Raw genomic sequence first — 13,960 nt, 5'->3', positions numbered from 1 at the left:
AGGATAGCAAGGGTGGGATGGGGAAAAGGGAGGAGAAATGACTAATAATACAGCAAACCCTATTTGCTTTCAATTGTCTTTTAGAGGTAACAGCAGATTCTTCCAGCCTCTAAAACGAAACAGGCCCCAGATGAGACATCACGTGAGCAGGAAAACAGCTGCACTCCCAATTCCCAAGCAAAAATAGCAGAACTGCAAGCTCAGCGAGCCAAGCCAGTAGCAACACTCAACACATGGTGCAGAGAGAGAAACTAGAGTAAACTGCCCCTCAGACAAAGTTAGATTTCAGTTTCACTGCAACTGTCATCTTTATACCATGCAATGACAGAATAAGTTTAAAGGCAAGAGTACCCAAGCATGGGGGACAGCCACATAAAGCCCAACGCACCGTCTGGTAAGTGATGACAAGCTGGATGACTGGCAGGGCGTAGAACACTGCAATGGTGATGATGTTCCTGCAGAGGGGAGACAGTAGGAGTAGTTATGCACACAAAAACAATCGGTGCACACCCAGGACAGAGCCCCATGGTGCTTGTGGAGGAATGTCTACGCTTTGGTGCTGAAGGGCACAGACCCTGCTCTCCCAGCTTTACACCCCTGACTGTGATCTCCTGAAGCAGAAGAGCAAACATGCCAATGTAAACAGGAGGCAAATGCTCAGGGTACAAAAAAAAAGTCAGGATATGGAACATAAGTTCATAAGATTGAGAGCCAATTTGTTCCCTTACCCGGCATGTTCCAGCACACCAGCCACTACCCTACTAAAGCAATTATGCAAACCAGAATCCATTGCCAGTATCATGTGTGCCCTGCTCCACAAATATCCTTATTTGAGATATGTGGGACCTGCAGTTACTTGTTGGAACAGGGTCAGAATGTGTAACGGGATGGCTCAAAGAATATCCTCAGGTCTAAAGTGTGGTTTGGAAGAAGGGCATGTGGACAGACTCCACAACCAGAAACTGGGTCCAGAGCTTGAACCTTTACAATTTGTCTTCTCCTTACCAGAAATAGATTTTGTATTTTTTGCTGACAATCCGTCGGTCCTTCCTGGACAAGTCTGATAGATAGAGGAACACCTAAAACATTAGTAGGCGGGGAAAGAGAGAAGAAAACAGAAAAGAGCTAATGATGACTACAGAAGCCAGTAAAAGGTCTTGCCTTATTTGGACAATATGTGGCTCGGTGCTATTTGGACCATTTTTTACACAGTGAGTTTATTGTGTCCCTTGGTTCTTTGAAGAATGAGTTCTGCAAAACTCTCTGACCTCCAGGAATTGCTCTGACCACACAGGGCAGCATAGGGTGACAAAAGGAGGCAGTTGGAGAACTGCTAGCTTAAAACCCCTCTGTACAACCACTGCAGTCACACTATTTGTACCAGATAACTACTTACTATTGCACATTATTTTCTCCCTATGCTGTCCCACCTCCTTGGACTTTTTGGGACACTCTGGGTTTCTTCCTTTATTCTCAGAAGTCCCAAATGCATTCTGGTTTTCTGTATTAAATCACTCATTTCAGCAGAACATTTAGCACAGCAGGAAACTTTCTAGATTCTGAAAAAGCACTATGCAGCACATTCAACTTCATTAGATTAAATCCACCTAAAAGGGAAGCGGAAACTTAAAAACCCTGACAAGTGACTAGTGCTGGTCCTGGCCCAGATGTGTCGATGGCCCAGCATCATCATGGCCACAGGTGCAACACCAGCCGTACCTTGGTGCGGATAACATTCTTATCACTTTCAATTTCTGGCATGGTGTCAAAGTCACTGTCCTCCTCCACAGAGCTGTCTGTGTCAGAACCAGGCGGCAGCCCACGCTCAGGAGAAGACAACTGCCGTCCACCAATGGAGCTTGATTCATCTGGAGTGGAGCAGGGAGGAGGAAACAGGCAGAGTAAAGGATAAATCCCTCTACGCACAGCAACAACAAAGCTACTCCAGGTATCAGCAACAATCTGCTGGGACAAGCTCATAAGGACATTTCAGGGAACAAGTTTTTCCATGATCATGAACCTTCTTAAAAGTCTCAGGTATCATTTAAGAATACTTTCAGGAGCATCCTACCCCTCTGCAGCATTCTGGGTTTTTCTCTGCTTTTATTCTATTATTTTTCATCTCTAATATTTTCTGCTCTTTACTAGCCTGGGCTCTGAAATCTGGATGTCTGGGACAAGCCAGAAAGCTCTAATGAAAGCAGCAGGCTGTCCAGGGGTCAGAAACAGGCTGACCTATTTAATTTACAGATTCTATGCAAGCTTCATACATAAGCTTTTCCAAAAATATTGTAGAATTAAAGATAAAGAGGAAGAAAGTAAATTTTTCAAAGCAGGCAGAGCATCAGTTTTGCTGCCATTGCATGCACAGTATCAGTTGTCTGCAGGTCAGCAGGGCCTGTGCGTACTTCACACTGGTTGGCCAAGCTCCCAGCCACCCCATTATCCATGCCGGCATGAGCAGAACACAAGTTTCTTTCTCATTTCCCAAATGCTTTTAAAGAATTTTGTTGAGAATTGGTAGGGTTGGGAGGGGGTGCTGCAACCCTCAACAATATTTCTGGACTGTTTCTCCTGAATTTTATCCAAATGTCACGAAATAGCAGTTTTGTGTTTCTTCATCAGGCGTTCACACCTTCCCAGTCCAACACCTTGGGTGACATCTGGAGTGTCAGGGCCATCTTTACACTACAATGAGCAAAGGTATCCCGAGTAGGGACTAAAAATTACAGAGACGATCTCCTCTCTCGTTTGAGCAGCCACCTCACTCTGCCCTGGACCTGCACTGCATTACCCTGCACCTGAGTCTCCAAGCTGCCAAACTGAAGGATTATGCCCCAAAAGTCCACAACACTGGACTTACTTTCCATAGGAGGGTTCAATACTCTTCCATAGGAGGAAAACTGTTCTAAGGAGATTAAGAAATATTCTAGCAAATGAAGGTACTTCCTATTATCTCAGATTTGCAGGACCCCTGGGAGAGTTTTTCCTTCCTCTGCTGCCACCATGACATTATTCCGCTTCTAATGAAATCTTTGGACTGCAAGAAGTTTCCTTAAAGCACAACCTGAACCTCTCAAGCTGCAATTTTTTTTTTTCCAGTAGTTACAAACTGCTACTAAAGCAGCTTGCAACTTTATTTCCTCCTGGCTCTAAAGCACCTTAAAGTGCATTCCCTTGCCCCAGGCAGAACCCTCCCTGTGCCTCCAGTTATGGAAGACTCTGTACCAATAGCACCATAGCTGCTTCCCTCAGGGGTGCTGGCTGTGATAGGATGTGAAGATGTCATAATCCCAGATCCTGCAATGGAAACAGATGGAAAAGGACAGTTAGTTTCATGTCAGTGCTTTGAAGCACATCCCCAAGGTGAATACAAACAGCTTGAAGAGCTGGAGGGGCTTAGCAAAAGCAGCATTTCTCCAAACAGATGGCAGTCTCCCCCTAGAGCATACTGCGCAAAAGGTAAACCCTTGCTTTGCCTTGTGAAGCAAACCCATTCCCTACAGCCTCCCCACACAGGTTGCCAGTTTGACGTACAAAAGCACAAGCCTCCCTCAAGCACACCATAGGGATTGCGTTATGAGGCTGCAAGACTTGGCAAATTCCAGAGCAAGTCTCACAATATTCGGAGGACCCTTCTGAATTTCTAACTCTCCTTCCCCTCCTCACACATTATCTATTCAACTATTGCTACCTCCAGTTATTCCTGGAAGAGTCAAACACACCTTTAACAAGACAGCTGCTACACAGTTTTAACCGAGCAGGGATAAAGCAAGAAATACTCCATGCAAAAAGTGGTCATGATCTCAAGCTGATGACAAGAGGGGCAAGCCTTTGAGGGCTGTGAAGTCCCTGCCTCCCACCTACACATGTAAAGCAAGGAGGGCTGCACTTCCCAATCAGGTTGCAGTGAGACTTTCCCCTCCTGCCTCCAAATTCCCTCTTTTTGTCTCCATGGTGGAGCTCAGCTGCTGAACTAGCAGCAGACAAACATGGCAGAAAATGCAGCCAGCCAAATCCCTGACTGAGGGTTGAAACACCCATCTCTCCAAAAGGAAAGCAAGAGCAGCAGGAGCAGGACTGCATCTTCCAGTGATGCCAAACAGTGAGAGAGGTGCAGGTCCTTGTAAAGCTTCACCCTTGCAACAACATTGTGTGGCCAGTCAGTAGCAAAGGGACACGGGACATGGAACAGTATCTAAGGCCAAGCAACCTTACTGAAGCCTGGCAATGGCCTGGCTTCCCAAGCTGCATCTCCAGCTTCACAGCACCTGATCTGTCCCAAATTGACAGGTGCAGGCAGATCTCTCTTTCCAGATGGCAATTCTGGGCACTTCTCACAGAATCACATAATCACAAGGTTCTGTAACACCTTGCGTAGGTTTTCATACCATTTCTATTAGCCATATATGTAAACAGTTCCAACACTTGTTTCTGCCCGAGCCCAGTTCCTAGGCAGGGGAGCACCCATACAGCAGTGACACTTGATGTTTCAAGTTCAAATTACTGCTTTCCTTTGACATGGTCACTGGGCTGCTGTTCACATCCTTACTGGGCTGTGAGCTAAGACTTGGTCTTCTTTTCAGCTTCTCTAGACTCCCGTCCCACTCCTCTAACAGGTCAAGGAACAGCTCAGAGGAGCATCAGAAGTGGGCAAAAAGCCATGGACTGAGCACCAGAGGGAAGGCTCTGGCACACCACAGCCCCCACATGACACTTGTTCAGCCCTGATTTGGATCAGCAAGGTATTCTTGTAGGTTACTGCAGGAGCAAGATCCACCTCCTACTTGTCACCTGCTATGCAGTCCCCCCTCTCTCCTGACAGTTTTTCATTTTACGTTTAAGTCATTCGGAAATCCAGATCCCTGGGAAGAGCGTGAAAGAAGCATTTCCCCAGGCCCCTGACACCAAGACACATGCATGCTTCCTATGGCCATCATTCCTGTCCCACAGGGATGCTCCCTCCCTCTTTTAGACCGAACTTTATGCTCTTAAGTGACCTATCAACATTTTCCCCAAAGAACCAAGGGAAGATTTAAATCTGGACAAAGTAGGGATGCCAGGGAGAAGAGGCATTCCACCCTGTCTCTAACAGCTGCTTCAGACCCAGCTCAGCTGCTAATTTCAGTCCTACCTCCCACTGTGGAGTGAGTCAGCAAAGTAAACGTACCACACTAGGTGTGGTTCCTCCAGCTACTGCCTCCATCAGAAAGTCATGGTGTGGAATGGGAGGTGCCCCACAGGATTAAAAAGGAAAAAAAAGGTAAGCACAGAAGCTGGGCATAAGATGTCTGACAGGAGCAAAGAAGCACATGGAGTTGCAGGCTATTCAAAGACAACAGGCAGAGACAGATTGCTTAGCACCTCCAACCACACCTTCTTGGCAGGGAAGGGGAAAGGAAAAGGGAACAACAGAGAAGGCAAGATCCAAGGGTGCTTTGGAGGAAGACAAATTCCAGTGAGTGGGAAGAGAAGGAAAAAAATTGAGAGAAAGCCAGCATGCCCTGGCTGATCTGGAGGACAGGGAAGATGCTACTTGCCATTTTATAGGCATCAGTCAGACACATACCCTGAAGAGACACTACGGAGAAAGAAATATCACATGGGTAGGATATGGATCATCCCCAGAGGAAAGGACGTGGTTGTCATATGCAGTGCCAGGCATGAAAAGGTGGCATAGAGTATGAGGGAGAGGACAGGTTACAGAACAAGCAGGTGCCTCTGGGAGGAAACCTGTAAACTGAAGGAACTATGTTCTTCTGCCCTTTCACAGGAATACTGTTCAACAATCCTTCCTGCTCAGGACCAGTCCTCTGCCCTGCCCACTCCACTACTAAGCATAGCATCTGTGCCCAGCAGCTTCTTTGCTAACTTCCCAAGCACTAGAATTGAACTTCCACCTCTTGCAAGGGCAGCTTGAAAAACAGTTTTAGCTGCCTTCAGTACATTTACTTTCAGATGCCACACCAGGAGCGCTTCCCGAGGCTTCTAGTTTCACCTGGCTGAGACTGTGCCTCCTTGCGTTAGACAGTGATCCCTTGTCACCAGCCTGGAACTCTTCCAGAGCCTCAGCAAGGTCCCTTCAGCTTCTCCAAACTTCCTGACACACAGGCCCTTCCCACTTCTCCAGTGCCTTAAGATCCTGTTGTCTCACCACAGGATCCATCCCAAATGACTTAAATGTGGAATACTTTTAAGCACACTTTTACAGTCCCCTGCCCACTTGGTTGTGAAAACCTGTCACACATATTCCACATACAGGGATGCCTATGTGGATCTCAGTGGCTGAAAAAGCCAACTCCTGAGAAGCCAAATGCCTTGAGGTCCTTGGCAGAAGTATTAACCTAAGAAATCCCGGGTCAGAGTGAAGTTCCAGTGCTGATCTTCTAAGCTGATCCTCCTCAGTTATACTAGTATGCTTATCTGATGGTATGTAGCAGACCAGAGAAACTAAAGAAGCTGGAGATTAAAACAGGGAACACAACAAGAACTTTTCAAAACATAATGTCTTCCCTTTCGCCAGGAGAGAGGTATAAATGACAACGGCTTTATCCGCAAACCAATGCATTAACTACTTTGCAGGCACTAAATATTTAAACAAAATGAAACCGCCAGCCTCCCACATTTCTCCAGAAAGCAGAAACTCCCAGTGCCCCCTCATTCACATGACAAAAATTTCTATCTTTCACTGGTAGCCTCTAAGATGCAGGTATGTTTTTATAATGAAGAAATCCATAGTATGCTGAAATGGGGCTGCAGCATAAAGTAAATTGAATCCAACACCAAAGTAAACAACAGAAACATCACTACCTAACTGTACTAGTCATTCAATCACTTGGTTGTCTGCAACTCACAGTTAAAAAACAAATTAAAATTAATTTAAAAATTAGAAGATCCCATGCTTACACGAGGCAGAAGAAACCTTAAAGCGTAAGAGCTGACAAACTCAAAGTGCCTTGCTTAGAAAAGTAACAGACCTGGCAGCAAAACATCAGCCTGTAGCCAGGTCTAGCCAAGGCTTCACTCATCTAAAAGCCAGATCCTCAGGTCATGGGTCAGAACTGGGATCAGGGGAGCCTGCTTCTTTTGTGAGGGCAGAGAAGAAGCTCTAACATCTTTCATCAGCACCAGGGACTATGTGGTACATATATAGGGAAGAAGGCTTGAAGGGACAGATCCTTGCCTGGCGTGGGGCTTGTGCTGTTCACTTAAGGCTGTCACACAACAGAAGAGATCTTACCATCATCAGGACTCAATCTCCCAGCTGAAGCCTTCCTCCGAACCCTGAAAAAGAACAGGCAACACTCATGAGATGGACAACAAACCCTGCTACCTGCCAGACTATTATTATCTAGGACACCAATAGGTAAACACCGTGCAAGCTCCAAAAAACAAAAACCCAAAATGAAACAGACAAAATACTGTTTGGACAAGTCACCACTAAGCCGTGACTGCTTGCTGTCCATCTCTCCGATTTCCGAAGCAACAGAGGGCTTTTTGACCCCCTCAATTATCCACCAGAGGCAGGACAACCAGTTACATGACTGTCCCATCCTGCATTACATGTTGGTATAGACGCTCCGACCACTCTCCCAAACCCAACTGCCCCACTCGGGGGACCAAGCACACAAGAAACTACTGAAAGGGCAGCAGGAGGTAGAGGCTTACATCGTCAGAGCATTTAAGAAGCCAATACCACCTCCTTTGGTGCAGATGTCAAAAAAACCCAACCCTATACGCCCACAATGAAGAAAAAAATAACAGCAAAAAAGACCACACGCACTTAAGTAGTTTCATTGAATTATTCCAATGAAATGTTATTTCATTGATGTGCCTTCAAGTTAAGCTATGCGCCAATCTTAAAACTGTTTTGTTTCAGGGCACCAAACTCAAGCACCTCTTCTGAAGCAGCTGAAAACTCCTTGCCACATGCACTCTGAGAAGCTGGCTGACAAGCGTGATTCCCACAAAACTAACCTGCTATTTTCTGAAAGCTTTTTATAGCTCTTCTAATGCCAACCTTTGCCCAGTAGGGCAGGAAAGAATGTTGAAGGGGCTTCCCTACTCTCAAGCCTCCACGCTTTGGACAAAGGAGTTGCTTAACTGTTGTCAATGGCAACACAGGCAGCACTGATGGATCCTAACAAATTCCATCATCCCCACCACCTTAGGAGCACCTGCCTCCTGGCCCATTCTCATCCTATGCTAGCATTTAGCCGCCCTACAGGGGCAAATCTTTCCTCCCTTTTAGACTGTTGCCCCCTTCCTGCCCCTCCAGTCCTTTCTCTTACTTAAGAGAACTTCAAGGTTGCCTCCAGGAAGCAGAGGCCTCTGGGGTAGCAGTGAAGAGTTTTGCCTTCCCTCACCAGAATAACCTGTAATAGCAACTGTGCCCAAGTTCACCTCGGATGCAGATATTACCTGCAACACAAGCCCAGGTATCAAGGTCTGGGGCAGGAGAGGCAGGTCAGGAAGGCAACCAGCACTCTCCAGAGAAGAGCAACGAAGCTGGTGAGGGGGCTGGAGAACAAGCCTTATGAGGAGCGGCTGAGAGAGCTGGGGTTGTTTAGCCTGGAGAAGAGGAGGCTGAGGGGAGACCTTATTACTCTCTGCAACTACCTGAAAGGAGGTTGTGGAGAGGAGGGAGCTGGCCTCTTCTCCCAAGCGACAGAGGATAGGACAAGGGGGAATGGCCTGAAGCTCTGCCAGAGGAGGTTCAGGCAGGATATCAGAAAAAAATTTTTCACAGAAAGAGTCATCGGGCACTGGAACAGGCTGCCCAGGGAGGTGGTCGAGTCACCTTCCCTGGAGGTGTTTAAGGAACAGGTGGACGAAGTGCTTAGCGGCATGGTTTAGGGAGTGCTAGGAATGGTTGGACTCGATGATCCAGTGGGTCCTTTCCAACCTGGTGATTCTGTGATTCTTGGGACTCCAATGCCCTATTTGGGTCACTGCCACTTATTGCAATATTTGGTCCTGCACTCTGGGAATTACATTGGTTCCCCAGTGCTCTGGCATCCCATATTCCACACAGGCCATGTCAAAATTCCGATTTGCCACTCACTGTCCTCATGTAAGGAAACTCAGGAGTAGAGGCAGTCTGAAAGCTACAGGGCAGGACCTCAGGTTTTCATCATTGCCATGATCCCCATGAAGAAGAAAGGTTTTCTGGCAGATGATCAGTAGGAGTCCACTGAGTAGTTATAGACTTCCTTGGCTGCTCTGTTCAGATGCTTGCTGCCCCATTTGCCTCAAAAGCACTGCAGGGTGAGGCATCTCTGTGCATGAGGAGAAACAGAAAGGCTGTTCTTGTTAAAACCCGCCAACTCACCTGATGTAGTGCACAAAAGCAACCACCACTGAGCCCAGGTAAAAGGAGAGGAAACTCAGGAAGCTGAAGAACATGGCCTGGACATAAACAGACTCTGAGGAAAGAGAAGGCATCAATCAGCTTACAGAGCACAGACAGCTCCTCTCAGAGCCAGCTCTCCTGTCCTCAGTGCTAACTGGTGATGATGCCCAGCCCCAAACAGCCCTTCAAACCCATCTGCTTTCTTCAAGAGGAATTGCCAGAACCTGTTGCAAGGTCTCTCCTGATTTCTTCACCCCTAGTGTTAGCTGTTGTGTCCATGAGATCACTCTGTGCTCCGCAGCACCTCCTGGAAGGCACTAGGGCTCCAATTGGTTTTGATTCCTTTGCTGGTGCTTTCTGCATCATCCCACCAGAGACCCGCCAACCCAGCCATGCCCTTCTATGCAGAAGTGCCAGGTCCCCCCGTAAAGTTGCATTGCTCTGCCCACAGACACTGACTTTTAATAGAGGGTTCAATCATCACTTGAAGGTTCTTTGTTCGCTGCAGGTTCCAGGTACGGTTAACATTCCCTGTGAGATGCAAAGCAGACAGCATGTGTAAAAACAATCAAGTGTTAGTGATCTCTGGCCCTAATCTTAGTTGTCTGCACTTGGAAAATCACCAGGGTCTGGCTTTTCACTATAGTCCTTGTGCGGTTTTGCTCTAAACCTTTCCCAGACTTGCTAATATACAGCCTTTCTCTGTGTTGGGTTTTTTTTTTGTCACCCCTCTCTATTCATAACCTGTTTTTCAGACTAGAAATCCCTGCTTGAGCCTTCCACATCTTGCTTAAGTCTGGATGCCTGAACCCTGAGGGCAACTTGTCTTCTATTCATCCAGTTCCCAAAGGGCAGTTTCTCTCCCTACAGATACTGGGACACCATTTGGTCTTCGGCTAAAGCTCTGCTGGAAAACCACTTCTATGCAGGAAACTTTGCTAGCAACTTGCTAGGTTTCAGCATGGCTTAGCACACTGTCAGTACAGCTGTGCTGACATCTTTAGCATATGAGAAAGATACCGAGAGGGTGCAATTATTATTTTAGGGGGAAAATTAGGGGCGGGGGAGGTGTGAGGCCATTGAGGGAGCCCAGTATATCTGTTGGTTGCAGCCTTGCTTCTCCTACAGGGAGGAAGCCATCCAGCTTTGAGGATAAGATTGTCCCTTCTACAGTTCCAGCTACCACATGAATGGGGGAGGCTTTGCTTTTACTACTGCTTAGGGAGCAGATGGTACCTTTTCTTGCTGGGAAAGGCACTAGAGCAAGTCTCTTGTAAAATTATTTTCCCCAAATTACTAATTTGTCCCCCAAATTCAAAAGGTCTCTCGTAGATCCCAAGATAACTGTCAAGAAAATGCTCTCTGCAGGAACTGCTACCTAGGCCTCCACACAGGCAGAAGGATAATACAGCAGTAGGGGCTGAGAAGGGAACCAAACCAAACCAAACCAAATCAAACCAAAAAGATGCAAGAAGCTCTGTCTGAATGTCTCCAGTATTTCCCAAGACACCTGTGACTGCTCCAAAGAGCACATAATCCCAGCAAGCCAGGCATGGTACTAGCCAGCCACATGCTAGAATGATCAAGACTTTTAACCTACCCAACAACATCAAATTTGTACTTTACTCTTCCTCACAGTTAACTGAAAAAGATAGAGGTGTATGACCATGTTATCCCACAGGAAGGTGCCAAAGGACTCCCGCTGCTCCATCACTCAGATGCCCCAATCAAATCTGCCTCTCAGAACAACTTACCATGGATGGAGGAAGGCACAGTACCCCCACAGGCATAATCCTCCGGCTTGATGACAAACACAACAAAGAACTGCTCACCCGGGAAGTCCTTTCTCTGCGTGGGAGAAAGATGACACAATATATCAGAAGTGAAAGAGCCTCTCCCTCCAACACAAAGCAGAGGCAGCGCTCCTTTACAGTGACCTGCCTGTTCTGGGGATCCTCCTCGCATCCTTGCTGACAATTAGCTGACTGAATTAACCAGTATGCAGTACACAGTGCCCCAGTACAAGCAAACCAATGGTAATGCATTTATTTAATTGTTTCAATGAGTGCAAACCATCTACCTAAGCTTTGCTTATTATAAGGCCCTACTACCACCACTCAGCGGTAGAAGAGTCAAAGTTTGAACAGAAGACCCCTGGTTGCAGCCACTCAGATCTAGAGCCTCAACCAATAATACACCTACTTAAGCAAAGATAACCATGATTTTGTAGTAAAAGGTAACATCTCTTCTTCTACTAATACCAGCTGATCTAATAAAAACAAAGGATCACAGCCACACCAGAATTAACAAAGTAAAAGTAGGGATGCACAGGACAATCCACTGAAAACAAAACAATAACAAAACCCAAAGCAACACAAAAGTCCACAACACTGGGGCAAAAAAAATAGCAGTATCTCACCTGCACCGTTATAGCTGCTTGCTTTGTCATAGACTGGTAAACACCGTTGAACTCCACATTATGGTCCAGATCATACACAGGGCACTAAAATAAACACAACTAAGCGTTAAATCAGGCACAAAAAATCCAAACTAATTTTGTAGGGAGCCAGCAGGAGAACAGACAGTGTAGAGCAGCAGAAAAAGCGTGTTGACAAAGGCAATGAAACAAGAACCTATTCAGAAGTTAGAAGAGCTGCTCTGTGGCCTGCAGTCACTGATCTCAGCATTCTCACAAGAAGGCTGCAGTTTAATCCTATATGAGGATTCAGCTAGATCAATCACCTCACGATTCCCACAGGGCTGTGCATACACTCAGCTGAACACTGGCTGTATCACACACTTTGCGGTCTGTACTATATGCCAAGTGCTTGCCCTCATTTTACTGTTTCCCACTACTCAAAGTACCTGTCAGGTTGAAAAATCGCCTTTCAGTCTCTCCTCCTGCCCTTCCACCATTCAAACATATCAATATAGGCAGTTGATGTGACCCTCTCTCCTCATCCCAGGTATTAAAGACAATTGCCAGGACTTCAGAGACAGCAGCCAAGGCATCTAGCACCTCTGTCACCATCTCACTAGTCTGACACTACAGGTCTCTGCATCTTTCATGGAGATGGGAAAGAAGGAGAAATATGGGGCTACTTCCCAGGTATGAGCTACAGCCAACCTCCATGGAATGAACAGTTGCTTAACTTCCCAGGAAAGCGGATGAGTAAGTGTGGAGTGAAGAAATCAAATTGGAAAGAGGAGACACCTGACATCTGCAAATGAAAAGTTCCCCAATGCTGCCTTGAGCCAGAGGACAGCCAAGGGAACAAGCACTGTCCCCTCCATCAGCCATCAGCATCCCATCCAACACTACTCCATAGACAGAGAGAGATCCATGTTGCAAGGCAGCAGGGTATTAAACCTCACAAGGGGAACATGATTAACAAATGCCCTATGGACAGGCTGGAGAGAAAGAGCATCCTCATCTAATTGCCACAAAAATGTCTGTATGAGCTGCTTGAACTCTGATGCTGATCTCTATTTTTGCCTTCTCTCTACAGGACTTTCATTCTTCTTTCAGGGTCCTCCTTCACCACCACAAAAGCAAGGTGAAGTCCTTCCTAGGGTTTTTAGCTCTGTTCGGGCACAGAGCCCCTCACAGGAGGACCCAGAACTCCATCAGGCAGCTCCTTACCTTCCTCTGCTCAGACTTACCACAATATCCTGGACGGAGACAACTGAGCATGGGTAGGCTGCATCAGACACCACTTTAATAATGACTGAATCGACATCCTGAGGAAACTTGTACAGAAAATACTGAAAAGAAAGCAGAGTACTGAGAGTTATGGTCCAGAAATCATCCCTGCCTATAGCTTCAGCACATCCCTAAGGTACCTGCACAGCCCAAGCGGAGCTTTGAGCTTGCATGTGGAGGGTTTTCATATTAACATTTCATATTCACATTTTTTCATAGTCACATTTCAAATATTAAGAAGCTACAGGTTAAATATGTACAGACAACTCTGCCCCTTGCGCAGCATGCTGTTAGACACAGACATCTTCAATATGCAAGATATGGCATAGCTTCTGCTCCCCTTAAGCTTTTTTCCATCTGATTATAGTGACTTCATTTTACAGCCTCCTCCATTTTACCTTGCTATGAGCAATTTCCAGATGTTTCCATATTGCTAGCTGTACTTTATACATGGAACATATCCAAGAGTTTATGTCAGATGGGTTGCCTCAAAGACAGACTGTGGAAAGTACTAGGTCAAATGGCTGAACTCTCAAGAGTTTCATAAATAAATGCCTGAAACTAGTTGTAGGATTTGGGAGGTTTTGCTTTTACTTGGTTTTGAGGGCAAGGTGTAAATTGTGGTCTCCATTCTCACTTCAGCTTTGAAAATAATTCAGCTATAGCTCTGAAAAAAACCAGGAGAGATTAACATCTGCTAATATTCCTGCTTTTCCTCTGAGGGCAAGGAATTGCGCTTCTTGTGCTTCCATGATTTGAGAAGGCCCACAGGACAGTCTGTGGGGTCAGGAGATGCCCTTCCCTATCCCAGCAAGGGCCTTTTCAGATTTAGGCAAAAGATGTTGCAGGCATCTTTATTTACATATTTCTCCAGTAAAAGTATGATGCCCACCCCAGCAGGCAGG

At 46.3% G+C, this 13,960-nt stretch overlaps 1 protein-coding gene across 3 annotated transcripts in view; it reads right to left on the bottom strand.

The window, feature by feature from the left end:
* The window catches only part of SIDT1 (SID1 transmembrane family member 1), a 49,699-nt gene that overhangs the window by 11,521 nt on the left and 24,218 nt on the right, over positions 1–13,960 (bottom strand). For all 3 annotated transcript variants that reach the window (XM_054060922.1, XM_054060928.1, XM_054060934.1), the window contains 10 exons: positions 13,016–13,117; positions 11,772–11,855; positions 11,107–11,200; positions 9,812–9,883; positions 9,332–9,425; positions 7,241–7,284; positions 3,229–3,300; positions 1,720–1,868; positions 1,006–1,079; positions 389–455 (listed from right to left, as the gene is read on the bottom strand). In XM_054060922.1, the coding sequence (XP_053916897.1) occupies positions 389–455; positions 1,006–1,079; positions 1,720–1,868; positions 3,229–3,300; positions 7,241–7,284; positions 9,332–9,425; positions 9,812–9,883; positions 11,107–11,200; positions 11,772–11,855; positions 13,016–13,117 (852 nt within the window). The remainder of the gene's footprint in view (positions 1–388; positions 456–1,005; positions 1,080–1,719; positions 1,869–3,228; positions 3,301–7,240; positions 7,285–9,331; positions 9,426–9,811; positions 9,884–11,106; positions 11,201–11,771; positions 11,856–13,015; positions 13,118–13,960) is intronic.

Source organism: Cuculus canorus, chromosome 1, assembly GCF_017976375.1.
Source record: "Cuculus canorus isolate bCucCan1 chromosome 1, bCucCan1.pri, whole genome shotgun sequence".
Classification (NCBI taxonomy): domain Eukaryota; kingdom Metazoa; phylum Chordata; class Aves; order Cuculiformes; family Cuculidae; genus Cuculus; species Cuculus canorus.
The sequence above is the reverse complement of the archived record's forward strand: the minus strand, read 5'-3'. Positions and strand labels throughout refer to the sequence as shown.